This window comes from Leopardus geoffroyi, chromosome D1 (assembly GCF_018350155.1).
Source record: "Leopardus geoffroyi isolate Oge1 chromosome D1, O.geoffroyi_Oge1_pat1.0, whole genome shotgun sequence".
Lineage (NCBI taxonomy): Eukaryota > Metazoa > Chordata > Mammalia > Carnivora > Felidae > Leopardus > Leopardus geoffroyi.
Window position 1 is genome coordinate 66,135,618 of NC_059329.1, and position 25,859 is coordinate 66,161,476.

The 25,859-nt window shown below is 37.8% G+C and overlaps 1 protein-coding gene across 9 annotated transcripts in view; it reads right to left on the reverse strand.

Annotated features, from left to right (window-relative positions):
• Positions 1–25,859, reverse strand: part of DENND5A (DENN domain containing 5A) — a 118,807-nt gene that overhangs the window by 70,086 nt on the left and 22,862 nt on the right. For 6 of the 9 annotated variants that reach the window (XR_006714061.1, XR_006714060.1, XR_006714058.1 and 3 more), the window contains exons 2-4: positions 9,533–9,604; positions 8,651–8,760; positions 6,295–6,952 (exon numbers count right to left, since the gene is read on the reverse strand). Coding sequence is in view for 4 of the 9 variants with exons in the window: in XM_045484446.1 (XP_045340402.1) it covers positions 6,295–6,952; positions 8,651–8,760; positions 9,533–9,604 (840 nt within the window). In the remaining 5 variants the exon portion in view is untranslated. Of the gene's footprint in view, positions 1–6,294; positions 6,953–8,650; positions 8,761–9,532; positions 9,605–14,484; positions 14,531–25,859 lie in introns of all 9 variants that reach the window. The other 3 variants (XR_006714059.1, XM_045484447.1, XM_045484448.1) reach the window with 2 other exon arrangements.

Here is a 25,859-nt window from a genome sequence, read left to right on the forward strand (position 1 = left end):
ACAGAGCATGCTAGAGTCTGGAGAAGGAGGCCTTCTCTGCTCCATCAAAGCAAGTTTTTCAGTATCACAGAAATCTAGTTCTGGTTTTTCCCTACTCTTCAGGATAAATGTAATCTAGCATCTAAAACTCAGACCACTTATTTTTGTAAGAGTGGATAACTTTATTTGCTTCAGATTGAAATCTCTGAAGAATTCCTTGTGATGCACTTGAAATTATAGGATTCTTAGAAACAAAACACTTTTTGAGGTCAGGCATAATCTCCTCTCAAGACTAAGCTGCTTTCCATTTATGTGGCTTAACTTTATTGATACTAGAAACGTGGAATTGTATGGCCTTTCTGGTCTATGTGAGTTCTGAGTTTCTTTTTCTCTCTATATTTATATTTTTAAAAAGCAACATCCCACCTGAAGGATGGCCTAGCAAACAATACCTCAGGATTCCAGTAATCTGTGGTACCCACACTAGGATGCTGACCTCCAAGAGCTGTATGCAATAGCAAAAACCCGTTTGTGTACACAGCACAAATGATCAAATCAGCACTTCCTTTGCCATTGCCTGTGTCTGTGCTCATCATTCCAAGAAGGCAAAACCAATAAATAGGATGCAGCTGAAGGTCATGTGCATCCAAACCATTTCAAACAATCAAATCAACTGGAAACACTTCAGCTCTAGACAAGTGTGTTCTCTTATGGCTCCCCTAACATTAACTGAGCAATTACTTTTAACAAAAAGAGGTAATAATGCAAAGCATAGTGGGATTGCAATGACCACTGCTTCGTGGTGAGGAAGGAGGGAGGAATCTGCTTGTCTTTATGACTTGTCTCTGTGCAGAGAAAGGTAATAGCCTTGGGAACACTCTACAGATAAGTCCACTCCTAAACAATCTACAGGGCAAGTCCTGCACATTAGAAACCGAATCATAAACTGCCCTTGCATACTCACACTTCTATGAAAACTGTATGAACAAGGATGTTTCTTGTGTATTCTTTGTTCTTAGGAAATAAACTAATCTCTATGTCCAATATCTCCAAGATCCATTATTAAAGAAAGTGCAAAACAATGATTAGCATGCTCCCATTTGTGTTGCTTCTAAAAAGCATATATTCATGATTATGTCTGGAAGGAAACAGGAGACAGTGGTAATCTCTCTAAAGGATAACCAGGGGTACACCTCATTATATAACCTTTAGCAATGTGTTAAAATTCCTATCACATAACTGAAAGGCTTTTTTCTAAGTTTTAATATACCATATTTAAAACATATACATATGTATATTAAATTTTAGCATCAATTTTTAATATACCATACATGTATCATAATGTATATGAATACTTTAAAGAACATTACAATTAATACATATGTACTCAACACTTAACATAAAAATAGTTAATTGCTTAAAAAAAATCTGGGGGGGTGGAAGGCACTAAGAAATTAAGAAGTCACTTCATAGAAATAGAATTCTAGGTGAAAAAGGGAAATTTTCAACGTTCTTTGCCTTGTTTGCCCATACATTATTTATTTGTTTTTTAAAAACTATTATTTATGGGGCACCTGGGTGGCTCAGTTGGTTAAACATATGATTCTTAATCTTGGCTCAAGTCATGATCTCAGTTTGTGAGATCGAACCCCATGTCAGGCTCTGCACTGGTGGCGCGGAGCCTGCTTGGGATTCTCTCTCTCTCTCTCTCTCTCTCTCTCTCTCTGCCCCTCCGCCGCTCTTTCTCACACACACACACATGCACTCTCTCTCTCAAAATAAATAAATAAATAAATAAATAAATAAATAAATAAATAAATAGACATTTTAAAAAAACGATTATTTTCACTAGGGATATACAAGAAACTTGATCTCTTGCTAGCACCAGTGGGAGAGAGGAAAGGAGAGTTCATTGTATTCCCTTTGGAATTGTTTTGATTGTATGCCTTAAGCAGCATGTATTACTTTTGCAATAAAAACTAATGTATGCTTATCAAAAACCAGTTACATTTGTTACAAGACTTATCTGCGCTAGTTCAACTAGCGCACATAACGTATCTGTGTACACAGATAAATTATATAATTTAACCAAATATTATGTAAATAAATGGTGAAATGAGGACAAAAAAAAGAATTTTCTCTGAAAACAAAATTAAATGCTTTAAAAAGACTGAATAATGCAAAGTTGCTAAAAAATACTATAATTGAATTAGGCATATCATGAGGCAATTAAGTGCAAAAAACTAGGGAAAACTACAAAAATCTACAGGTAGTCTCCATTCCAGTTCTTTTGTAAAGTTCACTAAGTTCTCACTCCCCTTTAAAACAAATGTATCTGGAAAACCTAGTTAATGAATTATAGGTGTGGTTTATGCAAGAAAAACAGTGCAGACATTTGATTAGTGGACCCATTATCCAAGGAAATAGCTAGACCCTTCATCAGAAGACTAGTGACTATACAATCATGTTTTACCCTAAAATACAATGTTTAATGGATATATGTATCATTTTTAGGATTCTCAGACTGAAATGACTTTTCCAATTATCCAATCTACTACCCTACTAACTCAGATAAAAAACTTCTGCTCTATGTACAATTTTGCACCAACCAGTGAATAATATGCTATTAAAGGGGCACCTGGGCAGCTCAGTCAGTTAAGTGCCCAACTCTTGATTTTGGCTCAGGTCATGATCTCGCAGTTCGTGACATCAAGCGCCACGTCAGGCTTGGCAATGACAGCAGCATGGAGCCTGCTTGGGATTCGCTCTCCCCCTCTGTGTCTTCCCCTCCCCAGTTTGTGCTGTCTCCCTCTCTCTCAAAATAAATAAATAAACATTTAAATATTTTTTAAAAATAAGTTATTTTAAAAAGCTATATATGGACCAAAGAACAAATATCCAGGAGTAGGTAAAATGATCTGTACAAGTTAAAAATTCCTAAAAATGTCACTTCAGTCACCCAGTGGATTATATTTTGAGATTCTTACAATTTTGCCTGCATTCTTTTTCCTTAAGTAATGCTTATTTTCTATTCAGAAGGCAGGACAAGCAGTGGTCAAAACTAACTGAGTGGTGATGACATGTTTTTGGAAGTCCAGAGTGATTTTCATCTACCTAAGGCCTTTGAATCATAAATAAAAACTATTTCAAGAAATCCAACCTGAATTGTTTAAAGTACTCTATTAATACAGAACATAACCTACAGCCAATAGAAGGCCACTGCATTTTATGGTCAGCCATGCTCAACAATGTCCAGGAATTTTTTGGAAAAAGCTTTTTCTTGACCTTACTGTAAACATGACTTTGGATCCTGAATTCCATTTGATTCTATACACAAATCTTCTCAACTGCCTTCAAACCTCTTTAAAATTCTTATTATGGATACAATAACCCATATTCTTAGAAAATAAGAAGACACTCTGATGGAAAAATGTCACCTATCATATTTCTGGTTTTAATCCTCCTTTTTCCACCTCTATAACATTCGCACTTCATTACAGGTATCTACGCTACTGAATAAAATAAAAATCTAGGGCGCCTGGGTGGTTCACTCAGTCAGTTAAGCATCCGACTTCAGCTCAGGTCATGATCTCGAGCTTTGTGCATTCAAGCCTCACATCAGGCTCTGTGCTGACAGTTCAGAGCCTGGAGCCTGCTTCAAATTCTCCCTCTCTCTCTCTGCCCCTCCCCTGCTTGTACTCTGTCTCTCTCAAAAATAAGTAAATAAACATTAAATATATATATATGTATATATATATATATATATATATATATGTAAAATAAGATAAAATAAAAATCTATGAGCCCATATAATAATAAACAAAGGAGAATGAATGTTATTCCCTGTAGTAAAATGCCAACCAATTAATATAGATGTAGCTAGAAAAATCACCATTTTGTAACCATCATGGTAATAACTAATTCAGACTAGAATCATTAATGGATGTTAAATCTACTGGGGCAAACTTCAAAGTGGAGTAGTATGCTTACAGAGTTTCAAATTAACTCCCCACAAAGTACTTATTAATTACAAAGGGAAAAAGGATAACTTTCCAGTTAAGAAACTGGGCAGGGGCGCCCGGGTAGCTCAGTCAGTGAAGCGTCCGACTTCAGCTCAGGTCATGATCTCATGGTTCATGGGTTCTAGCCCTGTGTCGGGCTCTGTGCTGACAGCCCGGAGCCTGCTTTGGATTCTGTCGCCCTCTCTCTCTGCCCATCCTCTCCACTTGTGCTATGTCTCTGTCTCTCAAAGATAAATAAATGTTAAAAGAAAAAAAAGAAAAGAAAGAAAGAAAGAAAGAAAGAAAGAAAGAAAGAAAGAAAGAAAGAAAGAAAGAAAGAAACTTGGCAGACATAACCTTAACCAAGTGATCAAATTAACATTACCAAAGATGGGCAAACTGACATCAAGTGCCTCCTGATGTAACGCACTGAGAAAATCACAACATCACTTTTGTGTATTACAGCCAAAAATTATATAACCTGAGTCTAATCATGAAGAAACATCAGACAAACCCAAATTGAGGGACATTCTACAGAATGCCTTGCTACACTCTTCAAAAATGTCCATGTCATGAAAGACATGAAGAAGTAACAAGTAAAAGCAATGCATGTTACTCAACTAGATCCTGGATCAGGAATTTAAAAAAAAAAAAAAATTATCAAAGCAGACATTATTGGACAATGGTAGAACCTGAATAACAATATTGTAACAATGTTATGTTTCCTAAATGTGATAATCAGACTATGGTTATGTAAGAAAATGTTCCTGTTCTTATGAAATGAAAGCCGAAGCATTTAGGAGTCAAGGGCCATGGTGTCTGCAATGATTCTCAATGGTTCAGTTATGTGCACACATATACAGAGAGAGAATGATAAAACAAATGTGGCCAACAAAAGTTAACAATTGGTGAATTGTGGGAGAACATACAGAGTTCTTTGAACACTTCTTGCAACTCTTCCATAGCTGGAAACTACTTCAAAATAAAAAGTCAAAAAACTTAAAACCTACAATGACTATGCATCTCAGAGTAACAAAGTCCTTATGAGACCATAAAATCTAGGGGCACCTGGGTGGCTCAGTCGGTTGGGTGTCCGACTTCAGCTCAGGTCATGATCTTACAGCTCGTGAGTTTGAGCCCCACGTCGGGCTCTGTGCTGACAGCTCAGAGCCTGGATGGAGCCTGCTTCGGATTCTGTGTCTCCCTCTCTCTCTCTACCCTCCTCTGCTCATGCTCTGTCTCTCTCTGTCTCAAAAATAAACAAACATTAAAAAAATTAAAAAAAAAAAATCTAGGCTGCTGTTAAGTCTCTAACATCTGCTTCTATATCCCTGCTCTCTCACTCCATTCCATCCACTCATTTTTCTCACTGTTCTTGAACATAACAAGCACATTCTTGTCTCAAAACCTTTATATGTCCTATGCCCTTTGCTTAGAATATTTTTCTTACAGATATGACATGGGTCACTCGGAGAAGGCTTAAACTAATCACTCTGTTAAAATTGGAACTTCCCTTCTCCAAATACCATCCTCTTTCCTGTTTTACTTTTCTCCACAGACCTTATTAACACCTTACACACTATAAACTTTATTTATTTATATAATCACCTCTCCTTACCCACTAAAATATCAGTTCCATTATAGGAAGGGTTTTTATCTGTTTTGTCCATCACTGTGTCTCTAGACCCTGAAACAATGCCTGGCACACACTAGGCTCTCAATAAATAAGTACTGAATGAATACATTTTACATTACTTTTCTGGTTCATTTAATAAACATCTGTTTCCTTCTGATCTACTTTACTATTTTGTCCAAATCTGCTGCTCACATTCAGTTCACTTCTCATTTATAAAAAACAATTCAGTTATAACAAACAACAGAAAGAAGAAGCAACACATCCTCCTTTTATCAAATATATTTTTTTCAAATATATGAAGGATCATTGTTTGTGAATCCTCAGTTTTACTGTCAGGCTGTGGAAGGGGCAGAAATAACTCTGCAGAATGTTGGAAAGTCAGCTTCCCAGAACCATCACCTCCTACCCCTCTTTTCAGCATCAACTAGAAGGGATGTCAGGAAGCAGGATCCCCTCCTAGAATGAAGTGTCCAGCAAAAGGCCATGGTGATGATAGCCAAGTAAAAACTGTGACCCTCTTGTGTTCTATCGGTTTTCCATCTACTACCTACCTGCAAAAGATCTGAGTTTTGCTCAAATTTTAACAGCCCTGGACCTTTACCATCAGCGCCACTGCATTTGATACGGAAAGAAGGGAGGCCCTATGCAGGGAGAGAACTCTAGTAAGCACTGACTTACGCTGTGAGTAGAGCAGGATTTGAAACTCCAGAAGAGCACAAGTAAAAAGCTGAAACACATTTTCCACCCCAAGCAGTTCAAAGACCTCTCTGACAGGAAAGTCAAATAAGGGAAGCTCATTAGTACTTGGTCTCTGGCAGATTATTGGCCCATAAACTCCAGAAAATTTCAAGGACCGGCCAGGAGGTGGAAGTGGCACCTCGTAGAGTACATTGTATATGTAGCTCTCAAGGGGCAGTGGAGGGGGCTGAGGTGAAGTGACTGCCTGGTGAAGTTGTTCCAGCACACTCCGGCATGCTTTCATGAAGGACATGGGTGTTATGAGGCAAATGCACTTAGAGACGTAGAGCGTGTCCCGGCTAATGTCATAGGAGTTGAAGCGCTGAAGCTTAGTCCCAGGAGTGCCTTCACCATCGTCCATGCCACTGTCATCTTGGCCATCAGCAGACGGAGAATGTAGGATATCATACTCAGCATTATGCATGTGGTAGAGGGTCTGCATTGCACTGCAGATCTGTTTGCTAGTCACCTCCTCATAAAATGTGAGGGCAAACCCAAATGTCCGAGAGCCATCCTCCCTTGTGATAATAAAGGCATGGAACTGGGGCTCCCTGGGATCAGCCTGGGTCTTGAATGCCAGCCCTTTGGGCATGCATAGCTGCAAAAGACAACAAGGAAACAAGTGGTGAAAACTCACTGTTGGTCCTCTTCAGAATACCATCGCTGTTGATTTACTCACAGAGTACCTATTATGCTAGGTGTTTGAGAGATCTAGATCAATACAGGAAAAGATCTGTCCTCAAGATCGTCAATTCTAAGTCGTGCAAGTAAATAAAATTACAATGCAGTTATCAGGGCTATCCAGAAACAAAGTGCTAGGGTAACACAGAATGGACAACCCAACCCAAAAACATCAGAAAAGGCTTGTTGATGAGGTTATGTTAGAATTCATGAGGTAGACAAGGGAGAGAAGGGTATTTCAGGGACAGGGAGAAAATGCCCAAAGATAAGGAGGTAAGAGAAAGCTTGGAGAATTTAAGTAGGTGGTTAAGCATGACAGCATTTATTGGGAAAGGATGCTAGAAATATACCTAAAAACTAGACAGATAAAATTTTGCACCTAAAAATAAACATAAAGTTTTAGATCCTTATCAGCTCACAAAATTCTGCCATCAAGAGAAACTTCTCTTTTCACAGAAAAAAGGGAGCATTGCACATAAAGGAGATGACATAATCAGGATAAAGATGCAGTTTTTTTCACTTTAACTCAGATGGGTTATATAAAGAAACTTGGATAGCTAATCAAACTGACCTATATCAATTGGTCCCCATTTTCCAGGCTTACAAAAACCAGGCTATACAAATGATCTACCAGCAGCCTGGGTTAACAAATAAAAGGATATAACATATAACCTTATGGTATATCCATTACCTTTGGACTTGACTTCCCAAAACCTAGATGTTTCTAGAATACAGCATGTCAAAAATAAAATAAGCACTGAACCAGGAGTCAAAAAACTTGAGGTTAATACTCAGTTTCCTCATCTGTGAAATGAAGATAATACAGTCTACTCTGCCTACTTCACAGTGCTATTATGTGCATCAAACAAGATCATCCTCTAAAAAAGTACAGAAAGCTATTAAGAATTAATACAGGCAGTACAAAGATGAGATGAAAAGCATAGCACTGGAACCAGACTATGGCATAGTGATCAAATTGTAGCTCAACTGCTTCTTAGTCAAGTGACTTTAAACACATCACTCTTTGGATCTTAGTTTCTTCATGTATAAATATGTGTGTGTGTGTGTGTATTTAATATCATCTACGTAAGGGGTATTATGAAGATTAAGTGAGTTAATTCATGTAAAATGCTTATCACACTGTCTAGCACAAGGTGAATACTCAATAAAAGTTAGATTATTCACAGTAGTATTCTTCTACATGAGATTTAAAATGTTGTCCTATCTAAAATTATGATGAAACAAAATACCCATTTCTGCAGTATCACTCAGACATATATACAACCCAGATTGAGAGAAAACTGCTCTAAATCGGACTCACTGTGCAATCTCAATGCTATAAGCAACCAGTAGCTCAGTACCACAAAGTTCAATGACCCAGTACTATGTATTTGTCTGACAAAACAGAAACACACTGTGACTTTTCAGTGTATTTCATACATCCTGAATATCTGATTTGTTGATCAAAATGTAGAATCATAAATAATAATCATATAACCCCTTCTTCAAAAGTTCCTGGTAGTTAATGGAATCACTGCTACCACAGCCTGGACTCACAATTCCACTATAAATTACTTTGTAAATTACTTCATACTTGTAGCTAACAAATACTAACCATTCCCACTGCATCTTGGTCAAAGGGATTCCATTCTACATTCTCAGGGTATCGGGCAAGGACCTTGGACTTGAATGTTCGTCTCAGTGGTGTCTGCTCAAAATTTTCTCCTGCAAGAAAAAGAATGAAGCAAATCATCTCTACAAAGTCCCTTGAAATCACAATGTTATGAATGTCTGAGCTTGGTAGTCCAGCAAGGTACAGAAGTAAAGGCAAAGGGGTTAGGTTAGTATGCCAACCATCTAAGAACAGGAAAGGTATTAAAGTCATTAGGTAAGCAAGAAGCTGAAAAGGTTTAGCATGGTTAATACTGGACACAACTAACTATCTTTTCTTTTCTTGAAAATGAATTATTACTACAAACCCAATGGTTAACCTTCCTGGGAGAGTGGAGAAAGTGCAAGGAATGACAAAGGATTATATCCATCCTTTTTCCCCCCCCAAAAAAACCACAATTTAGTTTGCTTTAAGTCAACTGATAACATAGAAGCATAAATGATTTTAAATTCAGAATCAAGTATGCATTTCTATGATCTCAGAAAAAAACACAAAGGGACTAAAAGATTCAAGAACATTAAGAAAGCAGATTTCAGGGTAAATCGAATGAGCCATTTTGTCAATTCAGAATCATTTGAAATTCTGAAATTCTCCTTTGTTCCTCCTTTCCCCCTAAAAACAGAGTATACTGAAATAAAGAACATTAAAGTGAAAAAAGGAAGAACCAAAGAACCCACCACCTAGAGGGACACAAATATGAAAAACCTACTGGTCAAAAAAGGCACAAGAAAGTTAGAAGGTCAAAGGGTACAAAATGCCACTGTAGAGACATATATAAGAGCCACCAGAAAGCTTTGGGTGTTCTCAATTTTGTTTTGTTTTTACCTTCAGTCGTACTGGAAATGAAAGGGCTGGCACCATCCCTGGCTTTAGAAGCCTGTATGTACTGGCATAATGCTATATGATAAATGAAATAACAGAGTATTACAATAAAGCAATGTTATTCAAACTTTTTTGACCATGACTCCAGTATGAAACAAGCTTCACATCATGGAGCAATAAATACATACATGATGCGTGCATATAAATTTGCCTAAAACAAATTTCGCAAAATAATACTTACCTTACTTTGTGGGATGCCCTCTCATAATTTCTACTCTATATCATTAAAACCAAATATACTAATTGCAGACCTACTAACACAACTCATGGTTTGAAAAAACATTACAATACAGCATAATAAGATGAAGCGCTCAACAGATATAAAATTACTATAAAGTCACTGGTACTTTATCCAAAAGTATCCTGTCCCAAATACTGCTTTTCCAAAGGAGTTAAGGAGTAGGGGGCAAATTAAATGCACCTAAATATTTCAAATAAATAAATTTAGTAGGACTCATGGAAAAATATGTGGAAAACATGATCAAAAACAATTCAATTGAATTCCATACCTGTTTATTGAGTAATTATGTCATACAAGGGCCCGAGGTACTGTGGGAGATAGCAATGAACCAAATCAAGTACCCATCCTCAGGACCTTATACTCTTAACTGTATAGGAAAAAGAACATACACAAATAACCACTTCACAGAGAGGTTACTGTCTGGCAGGCTCCAGATTTTTAGTCTCTGTGGTCCAACCATTCACAGCACGCTTGTAGAGGACCCTGTTTACATGTTCTAGTCGATAATATAAATTCTATTCCAACTACAGTTTTTCTAAGTTGGTTTGGAACACAAAGGACCTGGTGATTAAGGAAGACATATTGTCCACAAACACAGGGCTGGGATAAATGTAAAGTCAGATAGTCCTTCACTCTAAATCATCCCAGAGGCATCTCAAGTTTCTAAAGAATTTATAACAATTCTGAGGTGACTGTTCCAGAAATTAATAATGATTCCAGTCAGAAAGTTATCACTTTTATAACTAAAACCTTCACTTCCACTTTCTCTCAGGTTTTGTCCATCAGAAGTCCACTTATTCATAATTTTCAACTTCTGACAAGACTCAACCTTCCTTCTATTAATAAAGCCAGTAGAGCAATTTCAATACTTCCCATTTCCTGATCCTTCTTCCAAACTTAGTTTTCTGAAGCTCTTCTCCAGCAAATTTCATCTCTCAAAATACATCGGGTAATCTTCACTAAAGAAGAGTGGCAAAATCAGCAGGCAGCTGGTAACAGTGGTAGTAACAAAGCCCTATAGCTATATACAGCTAATCTCAAGCTTTCGGTAATACCTGCGAAGAGCCCACCATGGCAAGCCTGCACTTACTGTACAAAAAAATTAAACAGCAAGCAGCTGACATAATGATCTTGTCTATAGTCTGAGAGTCTCAGAATGTTTATTTAAACTATATTCAGTTCTAAGAAGATAACTATGTCTTTCTTCTAAGCTTCATTACTTTTAGTTGTCAGTTTGCTCATTTCTTCCTTACTAGGCCAGAAAATCCCCTCACTAAAAACCACAAAATATTTTAACATAAACAGGAATCAGGGCAGTTACCACTGTCCCTAATGAAAGCCTTTAGAGAAAGATATTTTTCTAAGATGGCTGTGCCCCTTAAGACATGATGAACATTCAAAAGATGGAACAGGGGACTATTTTAAACAGCAGAGAGATGAAGCCAGAGGTAAAAATGATGAGCTGACCTGGAGTACAAAGAGGAGGAAGAAGCTAAGAATCACAAGGAGAAATGGTCTTCAGATCCTCTGTCCCCATCACCTCTCTACCTCCTGCCCCTTCTTCAAACAAGCTAAGTAAAAACTTCTTGTTAAAGAGTCAGGTTCTGAGTAAAGGCACCAAAGAGAGTGCCAATCCTAGACATAAGTCTTTCTGTGTATTAGACTGGACCAGTATCAGGAGCCTAGTGTTTTCACTGCAGGGGGAAAGGGGATGTATAAAGAGGTATGAGAGCCCTGAGATCAAGTTATGTTTATTAAAGAATCCTATGAAGAGCATTAGAAAAGTCGCAGGGTAAAAGGATTCACAAACCTAAGATATTTTTATTAAAACAATTCAGTCTTTCATAATATAGTGAGGGATGAGTTTTGAGAATAAGCAGCAGGGACTTAATGCCACAGAAACACCTACATACCCCACCTCCTGAGACCTGTACATATGTCACAGGTCCCTTAAATCCTCAATTATTCAGACCTTTGGAAATTCAAACAATATTAGGAATAAGATATCACAACCACAACCGTCCTATTGTCCTGAAACCGTAACTACTTATTTGCCCAACACATACAGAGTCCACAAATGTCAGCAATTCTGGATACCAAGAACTAAGGCCCATTTCTAACAGCAACTTAAAAATTAGTCAACTAGGTACAGATCTATCTTTGTGAATCTGTCCCTGGGAAGTACAATTCAAATAAATCATAACAGATTTTTTTTTTAAGACTGCACGCCTTACAAGGACTTCTATTAGGTTCTCTGTTTACTTGTTCTGCTTTGACCAAGTCAGAAACAAACTGACATTTGTATTGCTATTAGCCTGTTGGTACTAGGTTGATTTGAATAACCCTAAATGTAGGATGCTTACAAATGAGAAGCTTCAAAGGAGCCCCTAAACTCTGAAATTATTTACAAAATTTTGTATGAAAATATGTGCATTCTTCTCAAGAGAAAACACAATTTTCATCAGATTCTCAAAGGGTTCCATGACCCAAAAAAATCAGAAACCACAGCTCCAAGTGTTTCTATTTTGGGCAGGAAACATTTGACCACTTACAGATTAACCTAAATGGGTAGGTTTACATACAGTCTAAAATAAAATATATTCACTACTAAATAACTGCTTTCTGGGTTGATGTTGACTCAAAATAGGACATTATTTTCTCCTTTTTTATCATAAGAAGACTATGGATGCAAATTTCTCTCTTTAAATATACATATATGTGAACAAGTTAAAAAAAATTATCCTCAAAACTTCTGTCTGAAGTCATCTGAAAAATTATCAGAAAATGTCCACCAAGTTTCAATCTGTGGGGAAAGCAACAGTTTTGAAATGGTAGAGCAGATATAAAAAGGCATGTCCCAAACAACAACGTGAGAAAGACCCAATACAGTCAAATCGCCATCTGGTTTATGTTAAATTACACGAAACTTCTCCAGAACACAGTGTTAGCTTAAATTCAAGCAAAACAAAAGTAACCATCAGTTCCTAGGAAAGTGTCTACAGGACACATTTGTTATACCTACATCTTGGATTATATATACCAAATAAAAGGAGTATTTCAATTTCTAAACCTAACAGTAATCAGAGTTGACATACACTCAAGAAACTTTCCATAAAATTTGAAGTCTGAAAAAAAAAGAGAAAACAGAGCAAGAGCTAAGGGCATTTTTGTATCTCATCCCTTAAAAGAGATGGGAAGGATAATACAAATATCTGTGAAACTACAACTGAAAAAAAGATGACTCTGTCAACAGAATAATTAATATCTAGCATGATGGAGGTTCTGCTTCCAGTCATAGAAGAGTAGCTCCTATGAGACCAAATCTCTTGCAGATAACTATGAACACTAGATAGAAAATAAAAAAAACAACTACTTGAAGATACTAGGGAACAAAAGGCAGGCAGATCATGAGGGAAAGAGAGGGTCAAAATTTGGAAGAAGGTAATGACACCAAGTGTCCCTTCTTATAGCTTTTGGCTGGGCAGGTCCCAGTCTGTGCCATGAAAGATGGCTAAAATTCAGATAAAAATTCACAGTCTTACTAGCTTCACAAACCAGAAGACAAACTGTAAGGCAACCAACACAGAGAAGTGAGGGAGGGAAATTCCAAAGAGAACCTGAAGAAGGTGCCTCAAACTCTGTGTATAAATTCTGCTGAAATCTCTGGCTAATCCCTGAACTATGCATGCATGGAACAGACCTCAGGCAACCAAGTTAGGGCTAAAAGAACTGAACTGAGATTTAAACTGCCATTCACTGCAGGGGACAAAACAAACAAAATTCAGTGTTCTTTGGAGGAAGGTAATGGAATCCAGACTGTCTACAACATGTCATACTCAATAACAAGGACACAACCCAACGAAACTATTCAGCATATAAAGAAATAGAAAAAAAAAAGAAAGAAAGAAAGAAAGAAAGAAAGAAGAAAAATTGACCCATTCTCAAAAGAAGAGTCAGTCAACAGGAACTGATCCTGACTTGATCCAAATACTGGGATTAACAGACAAGGATTTGCAAACAGCTATGATCATAATAAATGAACAAATAGTAGATCTCAACAGCAAAAATAGACTATAATTCAGAAAATGGGCTTAACAATCTGCTGATTGGAGATGCAGAAGAGTTAGTGAACTTAAAAAGAGCAAAAAAAGTATCCAATCTGAAAAATAAAGAGAAAAAAAGATTAAGGAGAAAAGGAGAGTGGGGGAGAGGACCCCAGAGATCTCTGGGGCAACAAGCCTGATATACATATAATTGAAGCCCCGGAAAAAAAGGAGAGCAAATGAGGTTTTAAAAGAAGTTTTTTTAATTGAAGAAATAATAAAAAATTTCCCAAATTGGGTAAAAGACATAGATTTACAGATTCAAAAAGCTCAGTGGATTCCAAGCAGGATACATACCAAGAAAATAAAAACTGTACATCACAAACTTTAAAAAAAAGGAAGGAAGGAAGGAAGGAAGGAAGGAAGGAAGGAAGGAAGGAAGGAAGAAGAAAGAAAGAAAGAAAGAAAGAAAGAAAGAAAGAAAGAAAGAAAGAAAGAAAGAAAGAAAGAAAAAAAAGAAGAAAACTATTAAGGAGAAAATCTTGAAAGGAGACAGAGAAAAATGATACATTAAGGAAAAGAAATGATTGAAATTACCATGGCTTTCTTACCAGAAACAATAGAGATCAGAAGACCTGGAACACCATCATACAAGTACTGAAACAAACAAATAAAAACCTGTCAACCCAGAATTCTATTAGCAGAAAAAAATCTTTCAAAAATGAAGGAAAAATCAAAACATTTTCAAGTAAAACAAAACTAAGAGAATTCACTGCTACCATGCAGTGTACTGCTACAAGAAAAGCCCATCCCAGTAAGTTATATACTATATGATTCCACATACATAACATTTTGAAATTACATTTTAGAAATGAAGAACACATTGGTGATTGCCAAAGGTCAGAAATGGGGAGTAGGGGGTGTCTATAAAAGGGCAACCCACAAGAATCCTTGTGGTGATGGAATTATTCTGTGTCTTGAGTACAGTAATGTCAATATCCTGGTTGTGAGAGCATCCAATAGCATTGCAAGATGTTACTACTTGGTAGAGGGTAGAGAGTCGTCTCTGTATTATTTCTTACAACTGCATATGAATCTAAAATTACCTCAAATAAAAAGTTTAATGTCTTTAAAAACTACATTCTTTGGGGCGCCTGGGTGGCTCAGTCGGTTAAGCGGCCGACCTCGGCTCAGGTCACGATCTCGCGGTCCGTGAGTTCGAGCCCCGCGTCGGGCTCTGTGCTGACAGCTCAGAGCCTGGAGCCTGTTTCAGATTCTGTGTCTCCCTCTCTCTCTGACCCTCCCCCGTTCATGCTCTGTCTCTCACTGTCTCAAAAATAAATAAACGTTAAAAAAAATTAAAAAAAAAAAAACTACATTCTTTAATTTAAAAAAAAATTTTTAGGGGTGCCTGGGTGGCTTAGTCAGTTAAGCGTCCGACTTCGGCTCAGGTCATGATCTCCTGATTCGTGGGTTCGGGCCCCCTGTTGGTCTCTGTGCTGACAGCTCCGAGCCTAGAGCCTGCTTCAGATTCTGTCTCCCTCTCTTTCTGCCCCTCCCCTGATCGCACTCTGTCTCTGTCTTTCAACAAGAAATAAATGTTAAAAAAAATTTCAAAAAAAAGTTCTTTTAGGGACGCTTGAGTGGCTGAGTTGGTTAAACACCCGACTTCAGCTCAGGTCATGATCTCATGGTTTGTGGGTTCAAGCCCCACATCAGGCTCTGTGCTGACAGTTGGGAGTCTTGAGCCTACTTCGGTCTGTCTCTGTCTCTGTCTCTGTCTCTCTCTCTGCCCTCCCCCACTTGCGCTCCCTCTCTCTCTCTCTCTCATAAAATAAAAAAACTTTTAATGATTTTAACAACCTGTCAAGGTTTTAAAGCAGAGGCTTCAAGCAATACAATTCAAGCATTCAAAGCTATACCTTGGACTGAACTCTTCAAAGACAGCTGAACTCTATCTTTCCCTTCAGGCCCAAAACAGAAGTGTCACATGGGCTGCCTCATCTCACCACATCCACACCAATCCTATAAGGTCTAATTCACATTATCTACAGCAAGAGTAGTAGAATTTTTTTCCTCTGGGAATGGATACAACCAGGTTACTATGCCTTCATTTGCATGCTGGCATTCTGGGATGTCCTAAAACTGATCATTTTGGTGACAATGGTGACCAATTCAGGGCCACTCGTGCTATAAAGTTTACTTCCTGCACTAAAAGATGTCACTATATTTTTCCTGTTAGAAACATTTCTAAAACAGACTGCCCATGAAAATTGTATTACTACCAACCTACACTTGGTTTCTCGTGCATGCTGAAAAACCAGCTTGTGTTTCACCTTTAATTCACTTGCTGCCTCAGCATTCTCCTTATCTTCCAGATAATTTTCTGAACCCCTGTAAATCAGAAATCGTTTCCTGCCATCTTTGACTGATGGGACACAGTGCAGTAAGAGAAGGGAATGCAAATTTCTACCTAAACAAAAATTAACATTGCTATTCCTTTTAGATGGCCATTTCATTACTACCAGCACTTTTTGAATGGAGATAGCTTAAAAAACACAGTAAGGGGGCGCCTGGGTGGCTCAGTCTGTTAAGCATCTGACTTTTGATTTTGGCTCAGGTCATGATCTCACGATTTGGGAGACTGAGCCCTGTGCTGAGCCCTGCATTGAGCTCTGTGCTGAGCATGGAGCCTGCTTGGGATTATCTCTCTCCCCTCTCTCTTTGCCCCTCCTCCGCTCACCTGCATGCATTCTTTTTCTCTCTCAAAATAAATAAATAAACATTTTTTAAAAACACAGTAAGACTAGGTATGTTTTGGTAGCTACAGAAAACCATTTAACACTATACTCATCGCTCTCCCTCATGTCTTCTACATATGAAATTGAGGCAAATGTACAGCTTCTGCAGCAGAAAGAGGGTAACTGCTCCTTGAAGAGACAGGCTGTACCCTGGCCCACATGACCAGGTGACTTGTGCTCAAGAGTCAGACATTTACAAATACCCAAAATGCAGGGAGTGAGCTGCCCCCCACTTTGGATACACCACAAGGCCTCTTCTAAGGCAATAACCCAGAAAAGCTGCTCACCAGACTTTTCAATAAAAGCAACAGAAACCATCTGTTACCCCTTTGTGTTCCCCTTGAGGTACATTTGTTCACTTTCTTTCTCAACATATTTTCTTTGTCAGATAACTTTCGATTTAGGTATACAGCCATTACTTTTTTTGATGCTTTGCCTCCTGCTTGACATCTTCCAGGCACCATACCTAGTCCAACTCCTGCATCTAATATTTCTAAAATGGCTGAACTTCTCAGGTACCCAGTTTTGTTTTTTTTTTAAGTTTATTTCTTTATTTTGAGAGAAAATGAGAGAGAGAGAGAGAGAGAGAGAGAACAGGGGAGGGGCAGAGAGAGAGGGAGACACAGAATCCCAAGCAGGATCCCAAGCAGCCTCCATGCTCAGCACAGAGCCCAAAGTGGGGCTTGAACTGTGAGATTATGACGAGCCAAAATCAAGAGTCAGTTACCCAACCAACTGAGCCACCTAGGAGCCCCTGATGTACCCAGTTTTAACAAGAGTCTGAGGTTTAAAAAACAAAAAAACAAAAAACAAAAAAAACAAGAGTCAGAGGTTTGAGAACCGATCCAGACAGGACTGCTCCAAACAACAGGTAGGACAAAACTTTGGTAACAAGGTGTCAAGTATAGGCATTGCCTCCCTTTTAGCCCAGCCAAAAACCCTACAGGGCACACATCCATTGGGCTAACATCTGTAACTTAGATAATCTGTTCTGTTTTGTATGGGAAGCAACAAGCTATCAAATTCATGGTCTTTCAGAGCAGTCTAACCAACCCCTCTTGTGAGCTGGATATACATATACTGTACTGAATTACATACAGTACATACTATACTGAATTACTAAAATAGAGTAAGAACTCCCAGAGGCTATACATATGCTATAGGCACTTTTCTCTAAAAGCTAGCCCCTCCAGTAAAACAGGCTTAGGCAAACCCAGTGAACTGGGATCTCTAAGTAAGAAATGGCAAAGGACAAATATGAGCAATCTTCATGCTCTCCTTAACACCAAATTGTAAACTAATCAGCCTAAATTAACTGTAAGCAACTAATCCAGAACGCAGGAGACAGAGTTAAGATCCCACCTTGGCTACTCACTAGTTGTGTGACCTAAACAATTTACTGAGTCTTGTGGGTCTCACTTTCCTCACCTAAAAGATAAAGAAGTAGAGGACGATCTATAAAGGTTTTTCTAGCTTCATCATTTCATGACTTAATGACTGTTGGGCCTCAAGTCTGACCCAGCATGGAAATTGTCCCCTTTGAATTATGAGAAGGCATGCTTTAGTTCTCCCTCTGCTGCCTCTCTCCCCAAAACCCCATGAGAACAACATAAGGGTAGGGGTCAGGGTGGCATAGCCACAGAATGAAAATGAAGGTGAGAGCAGCAAAATTTTAGAAGCTGAAAAGGAGATGGATGAGTGGTTCCTGACAACAGACTAGAGAAAGCTAAGATATAATACAACCTCCAAAAAGCTCAGGAACTTGTAGCATCAGGCACTTATGGAAGTAGGGATAAAAATGGAACTAAAAACAGAAGGACTGGTTGAAAGTCTATTGAAGATGGCATCAGCTCATGAAGATATAAATTGTTTTAGAACTGTAAAATGGAACATTATTCAGCCATTAAAAAGAATGAAGTACTGTTAGATGCTACAATACAAATGAACCTTGAAAACATTATGTTAAGTGAAAGAAGCCAGACACAAAATGCTACATATTGTATTACTCTATTTATATGAAATATTCAGAATAGCCATACATAGAAACAGAAAGTGGCTGCCAGGGGACTAATTGCTAATAGGTGTGCAGTTTGTTTGGGATGACAGAAATGTTCTGGAACTAGATAGTGGTGATGGCTGCAAAACACAGTGAGTAAACTAAAAACCACTGAAGTGTACATTTTAAGATGGTTTATTTATGTTACATGAATTATATCTCAATTTTTTAAAATAAAAGAACTAGACCCCACCTTACTCCCATACTACTCCCACAAGGGATAAATGAAATGAGTGAGGTCTCAGTCAAAACGGGTAATGGTGGTCACAGGTACAGACTTCCAGTCATGAAATAAATAAGTCCTGGGGCTGTAGTGTACAGCATGGTCACTATAGTTAACAATACGATATTGTATATTTGAAAGTTGCTAAGAGAGTAGACCTTACAAGTTCTTATCACAAGAAAAAAAAAATGTAACTATGTAGTGACAGATGTTAGCCAAACTTACTGTGATAATCATTTGCCATATATATACATATATCAAAAATCGTTACGTTGTACACCTAAAACTAATACAATATTATATGTCAATTATATATCAATTGAAAAATAAAAACAAATTTTAAAGAATGGGTATCTATACTTGGGATTATAGTCGAGGCATCAAGCATCAACATCTGGGAAACCACGGGCACAGCTGAGAGCAAGGGTATCATTCTAAAGACAGAAAAATAAGAAAAATCTTACATACTCAATGTTGAGACTTCCCAGTGCTCTTCCACTATTTGGCTCTCACAAAGTTGACAGCTAGAATTACTCCCTCGAGGCAGAGATTTAGAGGAACGTTTTATGTGAATCTGACGAGCCCAAGAAAAAAAGACCAAGAGATACTCATACTACAGGGAAGAAACTATGCAGCCAGATCATTCTATAGTGAACCTCAGTAACCAATGCCCCACTATTATAAACATCAAGCTTCCAATCAGCTTCTTGGTGCATTATTCTTAAGTGTAAATGGATAGCCAGAGAATCATGAGATATATGGGGAAAGGCTCTAAGATTAAAGAAAGACACCTCTTGCCAATCAATCAATGCAACTTTGAGAAAATAGAAAATTATGCAGAAAAAAAAGCTTCAAAAATTACTATCTGGGGCACGTGGGTGGCTCAATCTGTTATGCGTCCAACTTCAGCTCAGGTCATGATCTAAAGGCTCATGGGTTCAAGCTCTGCATTGGGCTCTGTGCCGACAGCTCAGAGCCTGGAGCCTGCTTTGGATTCTGTGTCTCCCTCTATCTCTGCCCCTCCACTGCTCTAGCGCTCTATCTCTCTCAAAAAACAAAATAAACATTAAAAAAAAAAAAAAAGGACTATCTTCGGGCCTAGAAGCAACAACTCCCGAGTGACAAGCACAGCTAGCACCCAGATCTTGGTTTCTAATACTATTCACCAATAAAAAGAACCAGGATTGCTTAAAGAAATGGTTCGTTCTTTAACTGGAGCAGGAAATACATGGGAGGAGCCTGGAGTATTTTGGAGTGCCAAAAAGCAAGGAAGCACTCAAAAAAACCCATGGTGATGAGGACACATCAAAGAGCCAACTAAAAGATTCCCAATGGCCAAATCTAGGATAATCTGACCAAAACAAACACACTGAATTATAACCCAAAGTATAAAATAAATATCCATGAGTCCATACTAATATCAATAAATGATTAAATAAGTAAATAGAGGGACAACAGACAAATTTCCTATACAGAAGAACACCAAACAATTTACATAGATACTCTGATCTCAAAGAGGTGGAAAATAACTCCCTTAAGTATGGGCTGCTCATAGGAAAAAAAGAGTAACTTTATATTGGAGAAACCTGACAAACACTACCAGATGATCAAGATTAAAATCAACAGCGATGTTGGGGGCACCTGGGTGGCTCAGTCAGTTAAGCATCCAACTTTGGCTCAGGTCATGATCTCACGATTGATGAGTTTGAGTCCAGCATCAGGCTCTGTGCTGACAGCTAGGAGCCTGGAACCTGCTTCAGATTCTGTGTCTCCCACTCTCTCTGCCCCTCCCCGGCTCATGCGCTCTCTCTCTCTCTAAAATACATAAACATTAAAAAAAAAAATTAAACATTAACAGTGATGTCATGTTGCTAATATGCATGTATTCTTGATGTAATATGATGAGAATGGCACTTTACCTCTGTAGTCTTCCTCTCAAAAAACCATAGCCTCAATCTAATCATGAGAAAAACATCACACATATCCTGATCGACATTCTACAAATCTGCTAACCAATATTCTTCAAAATTGCCAAAGTCATCAAAAAGAAGGAAAGTCTAAGAAAGTGTACTACTAAAGGAGCGTAAGGAGGCATAACAACTCATCGCAATGCGGTATCTTGAATGGAATCCTGGAACAGAAAGAAAGAGTATTATGCAAAAAACTAAGAAAATCTGAATAAAGTATGTATGGAGTCAGTCCAAGAAGTCTACTATCCAAATAGGACTACTCCATAAAGAGAAAAGAGAGAAAATAAAAGGGAAGATATTATCAATAATTCAACAAAACTTCTCCAGAAATAAAGGGCATGAATTCCCAAAATGAAAGTGGTCTCCAAAGATCTAGCACAGTAAATGAAAACAGACTCACACTTCAGTAAGTAATAACAATAATAATAATAATGTATCAAAAGTGGTTCATTATTTGTGACAAATGTACCATCTACTGTAAGATGTGACTACTAGGGGAAACTGGGTGTGGGAGTGTATGGGAACTCCCTGTACTATCTTCACAACTTTTCTGTAAAACTGAAACCATTCTAAAATTAAAATGTTACTGAAAAGGTTTTAAAAATTATATCCCATATAAATAAAATGCCCGGAATAAGCAAATCCATAGAGACAGAAGGTAGAGTTGTAGTTGCCTGCAATGGGGGGCTATGGAGTAACTTTATGGTATGTAAACTATATCTCAATAAAATTGTGTAAAATAAAAAGACAACAATAAGTTTATGGAAATTAAAGAGGTGCTCTGCCAAAACTAGAATCAACCAGGGAAGATGTACATACAGGATGCAGGAAGCTGGATCCATCACAAGAGAGTGGCAAAGGATAACTCCAAGATAAAGTAAAGGAACATCCCAAGCTGTTCACTGTGCAACAGGCCTAGAGAGCCAATATATCAAACAACCCAGGTTGATGGAGCTAGGGCAAGAATCCATAGCTTGTATCAGATTCTCAAAGAGATTTTTGAACCAAAACTTCCATAAACCACTGCTTTAAAGATATCCATAATAAGTCCCACCCAAAGGACAAACTACAAGACTCCTATTTTTCTTTAAAAAAAAAAAAATGTTTATTGGGGGGGGGGGGAGGGGGAGGCAGAGAGAGAGAGGAAGGACAGAGGATCCAAAGCAGGCAGAGAGCCGGATGCAGGGCTCAAACTCACGAACCACAAGATCATGACCTGAGCCAAGGTCAGATGCTTAACCGACTGAGCCACCCAGGCACCCCAAGACTCCTATTAAAAAAACAACAAACAAAGAAAAAAACAAGGATCTTTCAGATACTGCAAATCTCAAAGAGAAGAAATGTAGAGAGTAATGAAGCAGATCAACACAGTTTTCCTGATTGCATATCATCAGGTAGGAATTTTAAAAAAGAAAGGAAATAGAGGCACAGTTAAAGCCTAGTGAATATGACTCCAGATGAAACGTGATACCTTATTCTACAGAGCTTATAAAATCCTGAAGTGAGAGGTGGTTTTTTTTATAATTCATGTCCTACCTACCTCAAAAAATAAGACATATAAGAAAAACTATACAAAAAATTTTTAATCACAACATTTTTAAAGCAAAGAAACATGTTCATAAGCACCTATGGCATAACTTAAAAATTGCAAATGACAGCTTTCTTGAAATATATATTTTTAAGAAATTCAACACAGAAAAAATTATAGAAATGAATACACAAAATATTAAATGTTGTTACATGACTTCTGAAAAGTAGAAGTATGTGTGACTACTATTATTTTTTCCTTATACTTTTCTGTATTTTCTGAACTTCCTACTATGAACATGTATAATCTCTATGACAAAGAGATGACACTAAAAAATATAAATAATTTTTTTTTTTATGAGAGACAGAGTGAGCAGGGGAAGGGCAGAGAGAGAATCCTAAGCAGGATCCATGCCCAGCACAGAGCCTGATTTCACAACTATGAGATCATGACATGACCTGAGCCGAAATTAGAGTCAGACGCCCATATATATATATATATATATATATATATATATATATGTATATATATATATATATATATGTATATATATATATATACACACACACATACACATATATATGTATATGTATATATATGTATATACATATATATGTGTGTGTGTGTGTGTGTGTATATATATATATATATATGTATATATATATATATATAGAAACCACTTTCACAAATATTATTTCATTAAGATTCATTACAACCCTAAAAGAGATTTTACAGATAAGTAAACTGGCTCAGAGATAATAAATCACCCAACAAGTAGGACACAAAATGGGATTAGAAACCTCTCCGGACACCCTTGTCTAATACTCTTTTCACCTACTACTCTAATATTCTTTTCACCTACTACACCAGAGTGGATATCTCTTAGAACTTTAGAATTTAAAGGAGTTAAGAAGTACAGTTTTGGTGTAAGGAATACTCTAAGAGTACAGATGACGTAATCTTCATCAAGAAGTCTAAAAACCATAAAATCACAAATTCTCTACTGTAATACAGAGTAGTATACTCAACCCACAGGTCATGAGAGGCTTCCTCCCTAACTAAAATCAACCCAAAATCTCCTGGATCCTTTCACTGCACCAAGCAATATTAACCTCTAAGCTGCCCTACTCTCTGGCAGTTAGGACCCTCTAGCAGATGGCCCCCTCAGAGCCTTTCCTTGCTCCTGGAATGGCAGAGATCCAGGAAGAGTAACAAATGAGGCTAAAATGGTAGGAGGTGGAGAGTGGAGAATGGGGGAGGAGACAACCTGCCAGTAAGAGAGCTTACTGAAACAACAACAAAAAAAAAAAAAAAAGAGAGAGAGAGAGAGAGCGCGCGCTTACTTGAGAGGAAAACACAGACATGAGGCTAGAGCCTTCTATCAGTCCTTGGAAGAAAACTAAGACTAAAAGCCACCACTGTTGTCAAAGCTTTAGGTGAAAAGCCACCACAGCTTCTTAGAAAGAGTCTAAAGAGCAAACTATGTCAATTCTTTCTCTCCACCTTCTCAATGTCCAGCATCTTCTCTCTCACACTCTCTTGTCTGCGCAAACTCTGAAAATGAATCAGTTCCACTTAGATCAACAACTGTACAAACACAGAACCCCCTTTTTCTGGAAAATCAGTAGGACTACTAAATGCTAAGCTGAGGATCCTAGCAGAATGCCTAACAGAGTAGCAATTTTCCTGCAACTGAGTTACTAATTAGGCAACAGAGACAGCCAATAGTCTTCAAGCTATTACAGTCAAATACCATCATCTCTCCATTTCCCCCCACTATTCTTTTTTCATACTATCTATCTGATACATCCTTGTTGGCTTTATTTGTTCACTCTAGCCTCCATTACTATCCTCTGAATGGCATATTTCTAGCCAAACAGGATGACTCCATAGTGCCTAAACATGCCCAGCAGTTCCTTGTTCATCTACCTTTTACCCATCTCCATTCATATCCTACCCATATCCTCTAGGTCTAAGTCCTTCCTATCCTTCAAAACTGTATTCAAATGTCACCTTTATTATGCAGCTTTCCCTGATCACTGCCAGCATATGCAACTGTTCTCCCTATTTAAATGGCAGTATTGTACCAAACTATGAATTCACTAAAGGCAAGATTACAGTTAATTCATTTCCATCCTTCAACTGGTTTCCAATGAAAGCTCAATTCTTTTGAACAGAACAAATTATTCTTTTTTTCCAGCCTGTTAATATGCCTTAAAACTTTGGTATGGGAGTCAGAGAATCAAACATTGAAAAAGGTTCAAACCAACAAAACGACACCTTTGACAGAAGCTCAACCAAACTAGCATGACATCATAAAAGCTTAAATAAAAAAAAAAAAAAAATCCATGCCCTTTAATCTGCTGCTATATCCCACCAAAAAGGAACCAGAAAAAAAACTAGCACCCACTAACATAGCACCCCAATAACACTTTTTTAAAAAAGCAATTTCTCAGGGCACCTGGGTGGCTCAGTTGGTTAAGAGTCAGACTCTTGGTTTCTGCTCAGATCATGAACTCACGGTTCCATGAGTTCAAGCCCTGCATCGGGCTCTGTGCTGACAGCTAGGAGCCTGCTTGAGATTTCTCTATCTCCCTCTCTCTCTCTCTCTCTCTCTCTCTCTCTCGGCCCCTCCGCCACTCGTGCTGTCTCTGTCTCTCTCAAAATAAATAAGTAAACTTTTAAAAAAACTTTTGAAAAAGCAATTTCTCATAGTAGAGCTATTTACAAGAAAAAGAAGAGTAAATGTATAACAAGAGCAAAGTGTAATACATCAACACAATGGAATACAATCCAACCATTAAAACAATCCACAGAGTAAAAGAAAGAAAATGAAAAACATTTATTAATTACAGCTGAGTTAAGAAATCTGGCTACAGGGGCACCTGGGTGGTTCAGTCAGTTGAGCATCTGACTCTTGATTTCAGCTTGGGTCATGATCCCAGGGTCATGGTATCGAGCCCACTTCGGGCTCCGTGCTGAGTGTAAAGCCTACCTGGCATTCTCTCTCTCTTCCCCTGCCCCACCCCCTCTTGCACTCTTTCTCTCTCTCTAAAAAGAAGAAAAAAAAAATCTAAATATAAACAAGATTGATCAAAAATTTTAAAGCCAATGGCTCCCACCTAGAGGTCCAAAAGGAAATAGTAAGGATGGGGGGGTATCATTTTTAATATTTCAAAAAGCTGTATTGGAATATATGTGAAAATATTACATAAACTAACTAAAAGGTCAAATTTCTTTGCCTTTGGCTAGAAGTATATTAATCCCAAGTTGTACTTCTAAATAGCACAAGGCAATCAGAAATTGTAACTGCCAGAGTGCCTGGGTGGCTCAGTTGGTTAAGTGTCCCATTTCAGCTCAGGTCATGATCTCAAGTTCATGAGTTCAAGCCCCACATGGGGCTCTCTG